This window comes from Salarias fasciatus, chromosome 2, assembly GCF_902148845.1.
Source record: "Salarias fasciatus chromosome 2, fSalaFa1.1, whole genome shotgun sequence".
NCBI lineage: Eukaryota > Metazoa > Chordata > Actinopteri > Blenniiformes > Blenniidae > Salarias > Salarias fasciatus.
Window position 1 is genome coordinate 13402796 of NC_043746.1, and position 15241 is coordinate 13418036.

Genomic DNA, 15241 nt, shown 5'->3' on the forward strand with positions numbered 1-15241 from the left:
AAGAAAAGAAGAACAGCGAATTAAACCCTATGGTTTTAACTATGCAGTTTCGATAATAAATAGTTAAAGTTTTGCATATGTTACAAATAATGTGCTGAATATAATGTGGTGCTGTGTTTGACAGGGTTGGTTTGAATAAATGTTGAGTTTCCTTAAAGAATCCAAAATTCTTTTCGGCTTCGATCATCAAGGCTAATTAAAACACAAGCACGTACGTTTTTTTTCTTTTGTTTTTTAAGTGTGCTTTGTGCCAATGTACATATTATATCTGAAACTCAAACACTGACACATGGTGTCAGTGTTACATAAAAATTCAGCAGCAAACGGGATTGTCGTCATTGCTTTGTGGTTCCACCTTTTTGTCAGTGCTCAGCTGTGTTGGATCATGTTTCTTCCGATGCAAAAATCCTGTTTGCAGTTATATTTTTGTTGATGTCGGACGACCGAAAAGTCGCCGTTATTTACAATTCTGGTTTTTGTCGTGGTGGTGGCTTGGTGATTATTTCTGATCTGATGATGGAACAAAGGGATCTCAAGCTTCAAATGCGAGGATGTCTGCTTGGATGCGTTGTCGCTGTCCTGTTTTGGAGTGTGGCCACGGCTCAAAGGTACTCGATAGCAGAGGAAGTGAACAAAGGGACTGTGGTTGGAAATGTAGCAAAAGATCTGGGACTGGACAGAAGTACTCTCAGAAACAGAAAGTATCGCGTCGTTTCCAGTGATGCAGATCCTTATTTCCGTGTAAATCCCAACGACGGCATTCTGTACGTGAACCGAACACTTGACCGAGAGGTCCTGTGCACGCAAAGCTCTTCTTGTGTGATCAATTTGAAAACCGTTTTAGAAAATCCACTGGAGGTACATTATGTTGAAGTAGAAGTCCTAGATATAAACGACCATTCACCCACATTTCCAGAAGAAGACAACACGCTGGAGATTTCAGAATCAGTATTGCCTGGAGCGCGATTTCAGCTGAAACCTGCACAGGATCTTGACAGTGGTCAGTTTTCCGTGCAGCAGTATAAACTGAGCCAAAACGATCATTTTCGTTTGGAAGTTAGAGAAAAACGGGGTGATGGCAAAATACCAGTGCTGGTCATTCAAAAAGCTCTAGACAGGGAAACTGCAGGCAGCCATTCGCTGACACTGACTGCACTCGATGGGGGTAAACCTCAGAAAGCTGGTAACACAAGAATTCAAGTTAAAGTTTTGGACATAAACGACAATGCACCAACTTTTTCAAAAGATGTTTATTCTGTGACCCTCACTGAAAATGCCCCGATTGGCACGACAGTCATACAAGTCAATGCAACAGATTTAGATGAGGGTCCAAACGGACAAGTGGTATATTCTTTCGGTAAGAGTATAAACAAGGATATATTGAACATATTTCAAATCAGTCCTTCAACAGGCCTAATAATGGTTAAAAATCTGTTAGACTATGAAAAGACTGATGAATATGAGATTGAGATTCAGGCATCAGATAGAGGGCTTGCTCCTCTTACAACTGAAAAGAGTGTGATAATTAAGATAGTGGACATCAATGATAATGCACCTGAAATTAAGGTTACCTCCTTTTCAAGCTCGATCCCAGAAGATTCCAAACCTGGGACGACAGTTGCTTTGACAAATGTCAATGACTTAGACTCTGGGCTTAATGGGGAAGTCATTTGTAATTTCAATACAGATGTCCCATTTACTTTATTGCCATCCTTGAAAGATAAAATGTTTTCATTAGTGACCAAATCGCCCCTGGACAGGGAGAGAGAATCACAATATGACCTAACAATAATAGCAAAAGACAGTGGAACACCTCAGTTATCAACTGAAAAAACAATTAATGTAGTGGTGTCAGATGTGAATGACAACAAACCAGAGTTTTCATTAAGTCCATATACCTTTTATGTCAATGAGGGAAACAATCCAGGAGCACCTGTGTTTTCAGTAACAGCATCTGATCGTGATGAGAATGACAATGCACGAATATCGTATCATGTGAATAGAGACAGTGGTGACGATAATAAATTAATATCATTCCTTAACATGAACTCTGAAACTGGAACTATTGTGGCACTAAAAAGTTTTGACTTTGAAACTGTGAAAACTTTCCAGTTCCAAGTTGTAGCCACAGATTCTGGAACTCCGTCACTCAGCAACAATGTGACAGTCAACGTGTTCATTCTGGATCAGAACGACAACGCTCCAGTCATCCTGTATCCACTCAGCTCCAACGGCTCTGCTGAAGGTGTGGAGGACATTCCCCGCAATGTTAACGCAGGACACCTGGTGACTAAAGTCAGAGCCTATGACGCTGATATAGGATATAACGGCTGGCTGTTGTTCTCACTGCAGGAAGTCACTGACCACAGTCTCTTTGGGTTGGATCGCTACACAGGACAGATCAGGACACTTCGTTCATTCACAGAGACAGACGAGGCTGAACATAAACTGGTCATCCTGGTCAAAGACAATGGGAATGTTTCACTGTCAGCAACAGCCACTGTGATTGTCAAACTTGTGGAGCCCAAAGAAGCCTTTGCAGCTTCTGATGTGAAAAGTGGAGTACGGGAAGATGAAGATAACAATGTGACATTTTACCTGATGATAACTCTGGGATCAGTTTCTGTACTTTTCCTGATCAGCATTATTGTGCTGATTGCAATGCAATGCTCCAAATCTACAGACTATACATCAAAATATTTACAAGAGACTAATTATGATGGGACACTGTGCCACAGCATTCAGTACAGATCTGGAGATAAGCGGTACATGTTGGTTGGACCGAGAATGAGTATTGGATCTACTATAGTCCCTGGAAGTCATGCCAACACACTTGTGCTCCCTGACAGGCGACGGATATCTGAGGAGGTAAGGTCCTTTAAAAACATAAAATAATGTTCAAAAGTTAAGCTTTTCTTTTTAAACACGAGTTCATCACTCCTTGTGAAACACAGTTGTTTGTAAACACCAAGCCACACTTGGATTTTTGTTTTCTCTAAAGCTGAATTCAATGTGATTAACAGGGCCATGCAGAAAAATTTGGATCAGCGGGTGCTCCAACGAACTTGAAACTCCGTACAGAAGTACCTGTTTGACATGAAGCAACCCATGTTCATTCTGAATGTAACATGGAATCATGGAATCACACCATACCATGTTGTTGTCCACACCTCTTATCTTTGTTGGGGGTCAGTCACTTTGACCTGATGGGATACATTGAACAGCTTCTGTTGGAGGGGTTGGTGAGGAGGTGGGCTGTATTGATCAGAGAGTGGAGACACTTGAATGGTTAAACAAGTGTTGTGTGATCATGGCAAGATGCAAAGACAACTAAGATTGAAAACATTTGACTGTGAGCTGCCAGACCGCTGATTGTTCGTACAAGACTTTTTGCTGAGAGAGGTTGCAACCGAGGCGGTTTGTTTGAACTGAACATAAGTTGTTCATCAGTAAACTGAAAGAGCACCATTAATGGGAAGACAAGAATAAAAGAGAGGTGAAGGTACAGCCTATATCCACAAAGACATAAATTAAGCTGTTCATTTAGGACAGAAGAATGTATTGAGTTGAATTTAGATCTCCATTGTTGTTTACCTGTAAAGCTACTCTTCCAGGAGTCTTTACTTTTAAGTTTGACTAAAATTGGAGAATAAAAATGGAACCATTGCGACAACTTTTATTTCAGTTATTTTTGCTTTGTAACCTCAGTAGAACACAAACATGACTTCAGCAAGAAATTTTCATCCTGTATTTATTACCATACATGTCTTGTGTATGATATCCTGAACAAACTGAAAAAGGGAAGATAAATAACAGCAGAAATATAATACAAAAATAAGCTGATACTTTCTCCTCTCAGTGTGGTTAACTAGATTTTGTAACGTCAAGAGAGGTGTGTGAGTCAGACACAATTGCTCATCTTGCAAGAATACACAATGCAAAAATGGACACTGCTGCTAAACCTCATCACCAGATCACGAGGTGTTAAAGTCAGTCCTCCCACAGGTTCTCGGTTTTTAGATTAGCAGTAGGGTTAGACTGAGCTACAGGACAGTCTGGAAAACGTCAGAGCAGTGATGGGGACATGATCATATGACGACCAAACAGGCACATCTGAATTGTTATTTTTGTTTAGTTTATTATTTTCAGGCACACAGACTTTCACACATAAGTACATACACGCACACACTTAAAGGTGAGGAAAAAACTTTGACACAAGGGCATTTTGGGTATCAATGGGCAAAAGGGAAGATGGGAACTTTTACAATGCTGAAGGCGTCCTGTTCATACATTGGCTGCTTCCTAATCTGCAAGTGTACTTTTCGTATTCACTATTTCTTTTTTTTTATATTGGAATGTTCGGATGGTTTCGATAAATACAAACTAAAAAATCCACTCACCCTTTGGGCGCTGTCCCTTGTGTACTGCTTCAAAATTTCAATTTCGCTGTTAGTAAGTTTAATTAAGCTTACATTCCAATTTTGTTTTCTCTTTGCATTTAAGCATTTTTTTGTTTGTTTTTTTTTTGTCTCACTGGTCTTTTTTCGTGAATCGATAAGGGTATTCAAGTAAACATTTGAGTTGCATTCGGAGCTCCAAACCAGTCATTTATTTTGCTTGCTTTTAAATGTTAATTGATGTCTGACAGGAAATATGAAATTATGTTAATGCATTTCAAAAATCAATAACAGGTAGGCAATTCTGTTGCGGGGTTTCATGAGCAGTTCCATAACAATTATGAAATAAGAAAACTGTATAATAGACCGTAGTTGGCTTCAATCCAGGCACTTTCAATGGCTCTGAAGGAATGTATTTCAGACTAAATGGTTTGCAATTAAAAACATCACCACCAAACCAGTTGCCAGACATTCCTCTCAAGGGGGGCACATCCAGTGTTTGGGGAGGCACAAATGTGCGTTCAGGGGGGAGGGGGAGGGGGAGGGGGGGGGCATAGCGTCGGAGCGAGGATGGCGCGGTGGGTGCTTGTGCTAATATATTTTGCGGGATTTAGTTTGAGGGAGCACAACATTTATTTGAGGGGGCCAGGCCCCCTCTTGCCCCTGCGTAGACCCGGCCCTGAACCACACAATATAGCTCCCGTGATTGAAACGAAAAAAGTTTTAATACAATAAATAAACAAATAAACAAATAAACAAACAAACAAATAAATAAATAAATAAATAAATAAATAAATAAATAAATAAATAAATAAATAAATAAATACATACATACATACATACATACAAAGTTTTTAATACAGTATTGCACATAATTTGCTGATTCGAATGGAACGTAATGTTGTTGACACTTCTGTTTTGGACAAATGCAGGGTTTTCTTGTGGAATCAAACACAAACGCCAGCGATTTTTTGCAGGTGGAGGTGGGGGGTTATATTCGCAATATTGAAAATAATCTGAAAATCAAATGCGGACGCATGGTGTCAGTGTAACATAAAATGTCAGCAGCAACGGGCTTGTCGTCATTGCTTTGTGGTTCCACATTTTTATCAGTCTCGCATCAGTGCTGCTCAGCCTTGTTGGATGTTTCTTCCGATGAAAATATCCTGTTTGGCATTCTATTTTTGTGGCTAGGAAGAAGGAGAAAATCTTCTTTATTTACAACCCTGGTGTTTGTCGTGGCGATGGATTGGTGATAATTTTTGATTTAACAATGGAACAAAGGGATTTTCAGGGACAGATACGAGGATGTCTGCTTGGATGCGTTGTCGCTGTCCTGTTTTGGAGTGTGGTCACAGCTCAAAGGTACTCGATATCAGAGGAGGTGGATGAAGGAACTGTAATTGGAAATGTAGCAAAAGACCTGGGACTGGACAGAAGTACTCTAAAAAACAGAAAGTATCGCATTGTGTCTGGTGACGCACACCCGTATTTCCGTGTGAATCCAAACGACGGCATTCTGTACTTGAACCGAAAAATTGACCGAGAAGAAGTGTGCGAACAAAGCACTTCTTGTGTGATGAATTTGAAAACTGTGCTCGAAAACCCATTGGAGGTACACTATATTGAAGTGGAAATTCTAGATGTAAATGACCATTCACCGACTTTCCCTGGAAAGGACAATATATTGGAGATTTCAGAGTCAGCGTTGCCCGGAGCGCGATTTCAGTTGAAACCGTCACGAGATCCCGACAGTGGCCTGTTATCTGTCCAACAATACAAACTGAGTCAAAATGATAATTTCCGTTTAGAAGTAAAGGAAAAACGTGGCGTTGGTAAAATACCGACACTGGTAGTCCAAAAAGCTTTAGACAGGGAAAGAGCAGGAAGCCATTCGTTAATAATGACGGCTCTGGATGGAGGCAAACCTCCAAAATCTGGCACTGTGAACATTCTAGTCAACGTTTTGGACGTGAATGATAATGCACCAGTTTTCTCTGAAGAAATGTATTCCGTGACATTAAAAGAAAATGCTCAAATTGGCACAATAGTCATACAGGTAAATGCTACAGATCCAGATGAAGGTACAAACGGAGATACAGTTTATTCATTCAGTCAGAGTATGCAACAAAACTTATTAAACCTATTTAATATAAATGAATTAACAGGGGAGATAACTGTTAAAAATTCAATTGACTATGAAGAAAACGATGAATTTGAAATTGAGATTCAGGCATCAGATAAAGGTATTGCTCCTCTTACAACAGAAAAGAGTGTTTTTATTAAGATAGTGGATGTGAATGATAATGTACCTGAGATAGAGGTCACCTCTTTTTCCAGCTCGATACCAGAAGATTCTAGACCTGGGACTACAGTTGCTCTGATCAGTGTCAATGACTTAGATTCTGGACTTAACGGAAAAGTTAATTGTGATGTTAATTCCGACGTGCCGTTCATTTTAGCACCATCATTGAAAGATAAAACATTTTCATTAGTGACTAAATCACCTCTGGACAGAGAGAGACAGTCACAATATGACCTGACAATAATAGCAAAAGACAGTGGAACACCTCAGTTATCATCTGAAAAGACAATTAATGTAGTGGTATCAGATGTTAATGACAACAGTCCAGAGTTTTCACTGAGCCCTTATACCTTCTATGTCCCCGAGGGTAACAATCCAGGAGCATCTGTGTTTTCAGTAAGAGCATCAGATCGTGACGAGAATGACAATGCACGGATTTCATATCATGTGAAAAGAGATGGCGAGGATAACAATTTCATATTATCATTCCTTAACATAAACTCTGAAACTGGAGATATTGTGTCTCTGAAAAGCTTTGACTTTGAAACCATGAAAACGTTCCAGTTCCAAGTTGTGGCCACAGATTCTGGAACTCCGCCACTCAGCAACAACGTGACAGTCAACGTGTTCATTCTGGATCAGAACGACAACGCTCCAGTCATCCTGTATCCACTCAGCTCCAACGGCTCTGCTGAAGGTGTGGAGGAGATTCCCCGCAATGTCAACGCAGGACACCTGGTGACTAAAGTCAGAGCCTATGACGCCGACATAGGATATAACGGCTGGCTGTTGTTCTCACTGCAGGAAGTTACTGACCACAGTCTCTTTGGGTTGGACCGCTACACAGGACAGATCAGGACACTTCGTTCATTCACAGAGACAGACGAGGCTGAACATAAACTGGTCATCCTGGTCAAAGACAATGGAAATGTCTCACTGTCAGCAACAGCGACTGTGATTGTCAAACTTGTGGAGCCTAAAGAAGCTTTTGCAGCTTCAGATGTGAAAAGTGCAGTAACACATGAGGAAAATGACAATGTTACTTTTTACCTGATGATCACTTTGGGATCAGTCTCTGTACTTTTTCTGATCAGTATCATTGTGCTGATTGCAATGCAGTGCTCCAAATCTACAGATTACACATCAAAATATTTACAAGAGACTAATTATGATGGAACACTGTGCCATAGCATTCAGTACAGATCTGGAGATAAACGATACATGTTGGTTGGACCCAGAATGAGTATTGGATCAACCATAGTCCCTGGAAGTCATGCTAATACCTTGGTACTACCTGACAGGAGGAGAGCTTCTGAAGAGGTAAGACATGGAGGCAACTAGTGTTTTGGGGAAATAAGCATTCCCAAATATTGTACGTTTTGTTACAAATGTTCAGTGAATGTTGTGTGATCTGCCAGATTTTAGTCCGAGGCTCAATATATGTGTGTGCTTGTTGAGCATGAGGGTTTTTTTAATGACTGGAGGAAACACATCACTTTTGAGAATGCAGGGTCATTGAAATCTCGTCTTTTTTTGCGCTTGAAGGCAATGTCGTTTTGATTTAATAGATGGTCATTGCGGTTGTGTGAAACAGGCAAAGTTTTTTTTAAATTAAATTTCACTTGCGAAACATATGGTTTAATCTCTGAAATGATATAACAGATTATACATTTTTATAGATTTGGCTTCGTCTTTGTAGTTTTGTGAAAATGTTTTCATAGCCACTGCTATTTTCTTGGGTATATTAAGTTGAGAAAAAAAATCATTTAACGATATTATATTGATTGCAACGCAACGGTAACAGTCAATCATGTAATTCTAATCAAGAAAACATTTCTGAAGATGCATTGAACAAAAAATACTGAAACAGTTACTAACGATGGGGAGAGGCTAAATCACTTGCAGTTGAACTGCTGACGATCACTGTCCGTGGTGCTGAAAATGTGTGCTTTCGTTATGTTTTTTTCATATTTGATGGCAGCTTGATTTCTACAGTTTATTTGAACACAGTAAGCATTTATCTAATGGCACCTAATCTTCACAAGTGGTTGTTTTGTTATTATTATTGTTATTTTTATTTTTAATTAAAACCACATCTACCTTATGAATGAGGAACCGTTTTTTGCGGTACTTGAAGATAAAACAACGGAGATTTTATGAACAATAACTGGCTGATTTATGACCAGCTGAGGATCTTCTGCAGTGACAAATTATGTCGCACGGTGTCAGCACAACAGAAAAAGTCAGCTTTAGGCGTGATTGTCGTCACTATTTGGTTCAACCCCCAGGTCTCTTACTCAGTCCGGGAAAAAAACGCAGTCGTTCCAGAATCTGTCTGATTCCTTAGGAATAACCGGATCTGCCATTTTATTTGACCGGAAAAAAAGGGGATATTTCCACACATGAGCGTGTTCACGACATTACAGTGCATTTGTATTTATTTTAATGGTCGTTGAAGACAGTGGATGTCACCATGGAACAAAGAAAACAACGCTTGGGTCGAGGACATCTGTCTGGCTTCGTCACTATTGTGCTCTTGTGGAGTGTGGCTTCAGCGCAACTGAGATATTCGATCCCCGAAGAAAGTAACGAAGGGACTGTGGTTGGAAACGTCGCAAAAGACTTAGGATTGGATAAAAGTACGCTGAAGTCCAGAAAATATCGGATTGTTTCAGGCGGCGCGGAGTCTCTATTCCACGTAAATCAAAACAACGGTTTTCTGTATGTGAGCCGAAAAGTTGACAGAGAAGAGGTGTGCGCGCAGACCAGTGCGTGTGTGATCAATCTAAAAACTGTTCTAGAAAATCCGCTGGAGGTACACTACGTCGGAATTGAGGTATTGGATATAAATGACCATTCGCCCAGTTTCCCAGAGGAAGAGAAACGTTTGGAAATTTCTGAGTCGGTATTGCCAGGGGCGCGATTTCAGCTGAAACCTTCACGGGATGAAGACAGTGGTCATTTCTCTGTGCAGCAGTATAAACTGAGCCAGAACGATCATTTTCGTTTGGAAGTAAGAGACAAGGGAGAAGATGGTAAAATACCGATCCTAGTTTTACAAAAAACTTTGGACAGAGAGGCAGTACAGAAGCATTCCTTGGTGCTGACCGCAATAGATGGAGGAAAACCACCCAAAACGGGGAGCATGAATATTGCTGTCATTGTTTTAGATGTTAATGACAACACACCTATTTTTTCAAAGGATGCTTATTCAGTCATGATCTCTGAAAATGCTCCAGTTGGTACAACAGTAATTCAAGTAAATGCAACTGATTTGGATGATGGTCAGAATGGAGATGTATTTTACTCTTTTGGAAATAGTGTCAGTAACAAGTTACTCTCAATTTTTGATATCAACCCAATAACAGGCGATGTGATTGTGAAGGGTTTAATAGACTATGAGCAAAGGGACAAGTACGAAATTGAGATTCAGGCATCAGATAAAGGCCTTGCTCCACTAACATCTGAAAAAAGTGTGATTATTAAGATAGTTGACGTGAATGATAATGCACCTGAGATTGAAGTTACTTCTTTTTCTAGCTCAATTCCTGAAGATTCCAGACCTGGAACTACAGTTGCTTTGATCAGTGTGAATGACTTGGATTCTGGACTCAATGGAAAAGTTGTTTGCTCCATAAGTGAAGCTGTTCCTTTTGCTTTAACACCATCATTGCAAAATAATATGTATTCATTAGTAACCAAGTCTCCACTGGATAGAGAGAAACAGGCATATTATGAGTTGACTATAGCTGCACAAGATGCTGGTCAACCTCCATTATCCTCTGTGAAGACCATAAGTGTTGTGGTTTCAGATGTTAATGACAACAGTCCAGAGTTTTCTCTGACCCCTTATACCTTTTATGTCACTGAAGGTAATGAACCAGGTGTTTCTGTGTTTTCAGTTGAAGCTTCTGATTGTGATGAGAGTGATAATGCACACATATCCTATATTTTACGAAGTGGCAGTGAAGACAATAAATTCACTTCATTCCTGAACATAAACTCTGAAACAGGAAGTATTGTGGCACTGAAAAGTTTTGACTTTGAAACACTGAAAACGTTCCAGTTTCAAGTTGTAGCCACAGATTCTGGAACTCCGCCACTCAGCAACAACGTGACAGTCAACGTGTTCATTCTGGATCAGAACGACAACGCTCCAGTCATCCTCTATCCACTCAGCTCCAACGGCTCTGCTGAAGGTGTGGAGGAAATTCCCCGCAACGTCAACGCAGGACACCTGGTGACTAAAGTCAGAGCCTATGACGCTGATATAGGATATAACGGCTGGCTGCTGTTCTCACTGCAGGAAGTCACTGACCACAGTCTCTTTGGTTTGGACCGCTACACAGGACAGATCAGGACACTTCGTTCATTCACAGAGACAGACGAGGCTGAACATAAGCTGGTCATCCTGGTCAAAGACAATGGGAATGTTTCACTGTCAGCAACAGCCACTGTGATTGTCAAACTTGTGGAGCCTAAAGAGGCCTTTGCAGCCTCAGATGTCAAAAGTGCAGCAAAAGATGAAGATGATAACAACTTGACTTTTTACCTGATGATAACTTTGGGCTCAGTTTCTGTGCTTTTCATCTTCAGCATCATCGTTCTGATTGCAATGCAGTGCTCCAAATCTACAGACTATACATCTAAATATTTACAAGAGACTAATTATGATGGAACACTGTGCCATAGCATTCAATACAGATCTGGAGATAAACGATACATGTTGGTTGGACCCAGAATGAGTATCGGATCTACTATTGTCCCTGGAAGTCATGCAAATACTTTGGTACTACCTGACAGAAGGAGAATATCTGATGAGGTAAGGGCTTCTCTAAAAATGTGTGCCTATTTTCATCTTTTTTCTCCTTTGTATTCAAATTAATTTTAGAGCCCTTTTCTCTATTTGTTTGGCTTGTAAAAGACAGCCTGTTGATTTTTTTTTCTTTCTGGTATTTAACTCTGTGTTGTACTGTACTGCACGCAGGTTGCAGTATTGGTTGCAGTATTTTACATTTAGTCTCAAACATGCCAGTTATTTTATACAAATCACTAACTAGTTTTACTTTCACCAGTTCCTCGGATGTTAAATGGTTTATTTTCTCAAGCCAATTATGGATTTAATGCAAGTTTTTAGGCCTGTAGACCATCCTAATTCGCTCTCCATGGTGCTGGCACCGTTTGGTCCGTTCAGCGAATATTAAAATGTGTGTATGCACGTCAATAGCCAAGTAAAAAAACAACAAGTTGTTCGAGTTTGGAATGTAAGAGAATGACGTTTGAGGATCTAGGTCTGAATTATTAATTTACATTCAGAAAGATTTTATCCTTTTTTTTGCCAAAATTGGCGTCATGATTTTACCAAACGTACATTGAAGTTTTCGCTAAAAAAAAAAAAAAAAAAAAAAACAACAACACTTTTTTGTTTTTTTTGTTTTTTTCTGTTGTTGTAGCGAGCAGTGTCATCGCATGGTGTCAGTGCGGTGATACAATAACAATTTTACTGGGTCGTCATTGCTGTTTGGTCCCTCCTCTTTATTGCGCTCTCAGTGAAAAATGGACGGATCGTTTAGCGGCTGCCTGCAGCTCTCTGATTTTTAACAAGGACGTGTAAAAGTTGGGAGGAAACGAAGACCCACGCACACTTACAGGTGTACTGTGATATAATCGTCTTGACGCCGTTGTCAATCCGATGGGGAATTTGAGTATTTTTGTTTTGGACATGGAACAAAGAAGGCGCAAGCCAACGTGGACAGTGAGACGCACAGTGGGGTGCGTGTTTGCGGTGCTGTTGTGGAGCGCAGCCGCGGCGCAGTTGAGATATTCAATTCCCGAGGAAGTTAACGAGGGGACTGTGGTTGGAAACATAGCAAAAGATCTGGGATTGGATAAAATCTCCCTGGAAGACAGGAAGTATCGGATCGTTACGAGTGCTGCCGATCCTCTGTTTTACGTGAATACAAACGATGGGATATTGTACGTGAACCGAAAGATTGACAGGGAAGAGATATGCGAGAGAACAACCACTTGTACTATCAACCTGAAAACCGTGCTGGAAAACCCTCTGGAGATCCATTATGTCGGCGTGGAGGTGCGAGACATAAATGACCATTCCCCGTCCTTTCCAGAGAAAGAAGCAACATTGGAGATTTCCGAGTCCGTGTTGCCCGGAGCTCGTATTCCGCTGCAACCTGCACGTGATCCAGACAGTGGTCCTTACTCTGTTCATCAGTATAAACTTAGTGCAAATGAGCATTTTAGGATAGAAGTTAAAGATTCGGGAGAGGATGGTAAAATACCTGTGTTGATTGTTCAAAAACCTTTAGACAGAGAAATTTTGCAACAACACAAATTAGTGTTGACTGCAGTGGATGGAGGCAAACCTCAGAAATCTGGCAACATAAATATTCTGGTAAACGTTCTGGATATAAACGATAATGCTCCTGTCTTCTCGAAAGATGTGTACTCTGTGACGCTTGATGAAAATACACCTATAGGTACAACAGTAATACAGGTGAATGCAACTGATTTAGATGATGGACCCAATGGAGAGGTTGTCTATTCTTTTAGCAACAGTGTAAATCGTAAATTTTTCAAACTTTTTGAAATAACCCCCTTTACAGGTGAAATAAGTGTAAAAAGCCTCATAGACTTTGAAGAGAAGGATAAATATGAAATTGAAATTCAAGCATCAGATAAAGGCCTTGCTCCACTAACAACTCAAAAAAATGTGATCATTAAGATAATTGATGTAAATGATAATGCACCTGAGATTGAAGTTACTTCATTTTCCAGCTCAATACCAGAAGATTCCAGACCTGGAACTACAGTGGCTCTTATCAGTGTTAGCGACTTAGACTCTGGGCCGAATGGACAAGTTATTTGCAGTTTAAATGAGGACGTTCCATTTATTTTATCACCAACGTCACAAGAAAAAATGTATTCCCTCGTCACCAAATTGCCTCTGGACCGAGAAAAACTACCAAACTATAAAATAACAGTTGTTGCAAAAGATGCAGGTCAACCTTCACTGTCATCTGAAAAAACGATTAATGTTATAGTGTCAGACGTGAATGACAACAGTCCAGAGTTTTCACTGAGTCCATACACCTTCTATGTCACAGAAGGTAACAATCCAGGAGCTTCTGTGTTTTCAGTGACAGCTTTAGATCATGATGAGAATGACAATGCTCAAATATCTTACTTGATTGCCAGAGATGGAGGCGAAGAAAAAAAAGTGACTACATTTTTAAACATAAACTCTGAAAATGGAGAAATTGTGGCACTGAAAAGTTTCGACTTTGAAACCCTGAAAACTTTCCAGTTCCAAGTTGTGGCCACAGATTCTGGAACTCCGCCACTCAGCAACAACGTGACAGTCAACGTGTTCATTCTGGATCAGAACGACAACGCTCCAGTCATACTCTATCCACTCAGCTCCAACGGCTCTGCTGAAGGTGTGGAGGAGATTCCCCGCAACGTCAACGCAGGACACCTGGTGACTAAAGTCAGAGCCTATGACGCTGATATAGGATATAACGGCTGGCTGTTGTTCTCACTGCAGGAAGTTACTGACCACAGTCTCTTTGGTTTGGACCGCTACACAGGACAGATCAGGACACTTCGTTCATTCACAGAGACAGACGAGGCTGAACATAAACTGGTCATACTGGTCAAAGACAATGGAAATGTTTCACTGTCAGCAACAGCCACTGTGATTGTCAAACTTGTGGAGCCCAAAGAGGCCTTTGCAGCTTCTGATGTGAAAAGTGCAGCAAAAGTGGAGGAGGAGGACAATGTTACATTTTACCTGATGATAACTCTGGGAGCTGTGTCTGTACTTTTTCTGGTCAGCATCATCATGCTGATTGCAATGCAGTGCTCCAAATCCACTGACTACACATCTAAATATCTACAAGAGACTAATTATGATGGAACACTGTGTCACAGCATCCAGTACAGATCTGGAGATAAACGATACATGTTGGTTGGACCCAGAATGAGTATTGGATCTACTATAGTTCCTGGCAGCCATGCAAATACTCTAGTGTTACCTGACAGGAGACGTGCTTCTGAAGAGGTAAGATATATCAGTTAAATATCACAAGGTCAAATACAATGAGACATCACTCCAGGTTTTCTATAATGGAATGTTGAGGAGCACATTGCATTCCTGAGTCATAAGTTTTAGTGACTGAGTGAGAGAGAGTGAGTGAGTGAGTGAGTGAGTGAGTGAGTGAGTGAGTGAGTGAGTGAGTGAGTGAGTGAGTGAGTGTGTGTGTGTGTGTGTGTGTGTGTGTGCGTGCGTGCGTGCGTGCGTGCGTGCGTTATTGGCTGTATTCCTGTGGTTGGCTCCCTTTTGGTTGGTTGCTCTGTGAAATCAAATCACAAATTGGTACTAATGTAAAGACCTTTTAAGTTTAAAGTTGGTACGTTCTGATGAAAAATAATAAAATCCCCTTAACTTTAAGAAGAGATGCAAGCAACTATGATCAATTTCATCAGAAACTCCATAGAAAAAGTTTGGTGGATTAATTTG

General features: G+C 40.5%; 4 protein-coding genes across 4 annotated transcripts in view; all 4 read left to right on the forward strand.

Annotated features, from left to right (window-relative positions):
- LOC115397319 (protocadherin alpha-C2-like) overlaps positions 1 to 15241 on the forward strand; it is a 422283-nt gene that overhangs the window by 38885 nt on the left and 368157 nt on the right. The gene's annotated exons all lie outside the window — the stretch shown is intronic.
- LOC115403727 (protocadherin beta-13-like) lies at positions 502 to 9055 on the forward strand. Its single transcript, XM_030112721.1, has 3 exons — positions 502 to 2868; positions 7267 to 7716; positions 9050 to 9055. The coding sequence occupies exons 1-3, from the start codon at positions 514 to 516 to the stop codon at positions 9053 to 9055; spliced, it is 2811 nt and encodes a 936-aa protein (XP_029968581.1). The 5' UTR covers positions 502 to 513.
- Positions 9176 to 11587, forward strand: LOC115403737 (protocadherin alpha-8-like). The gene has a single exon (XM_030112734.1). The coding sequence runs from the start codon at positions 9176 to 9178 to the stop codon at positions 11585 to 11587; it is 2412 nt and encodes an 803-aa protein (XP_029968594.1).
- LOC115397726 (protocadherin alpha-13-like) lies at positions 12419 to 14800 on the forward strand. The gene has a single exon (XM_030104173.1). It carries the CDS (start codon positions 12425 to 12427, stop codon positions 14798 to 14800), a length of 2376 nt encoding a protein of 791 aa, XP_029960033.1. The 5' UTR covers positions 12419 to 12424.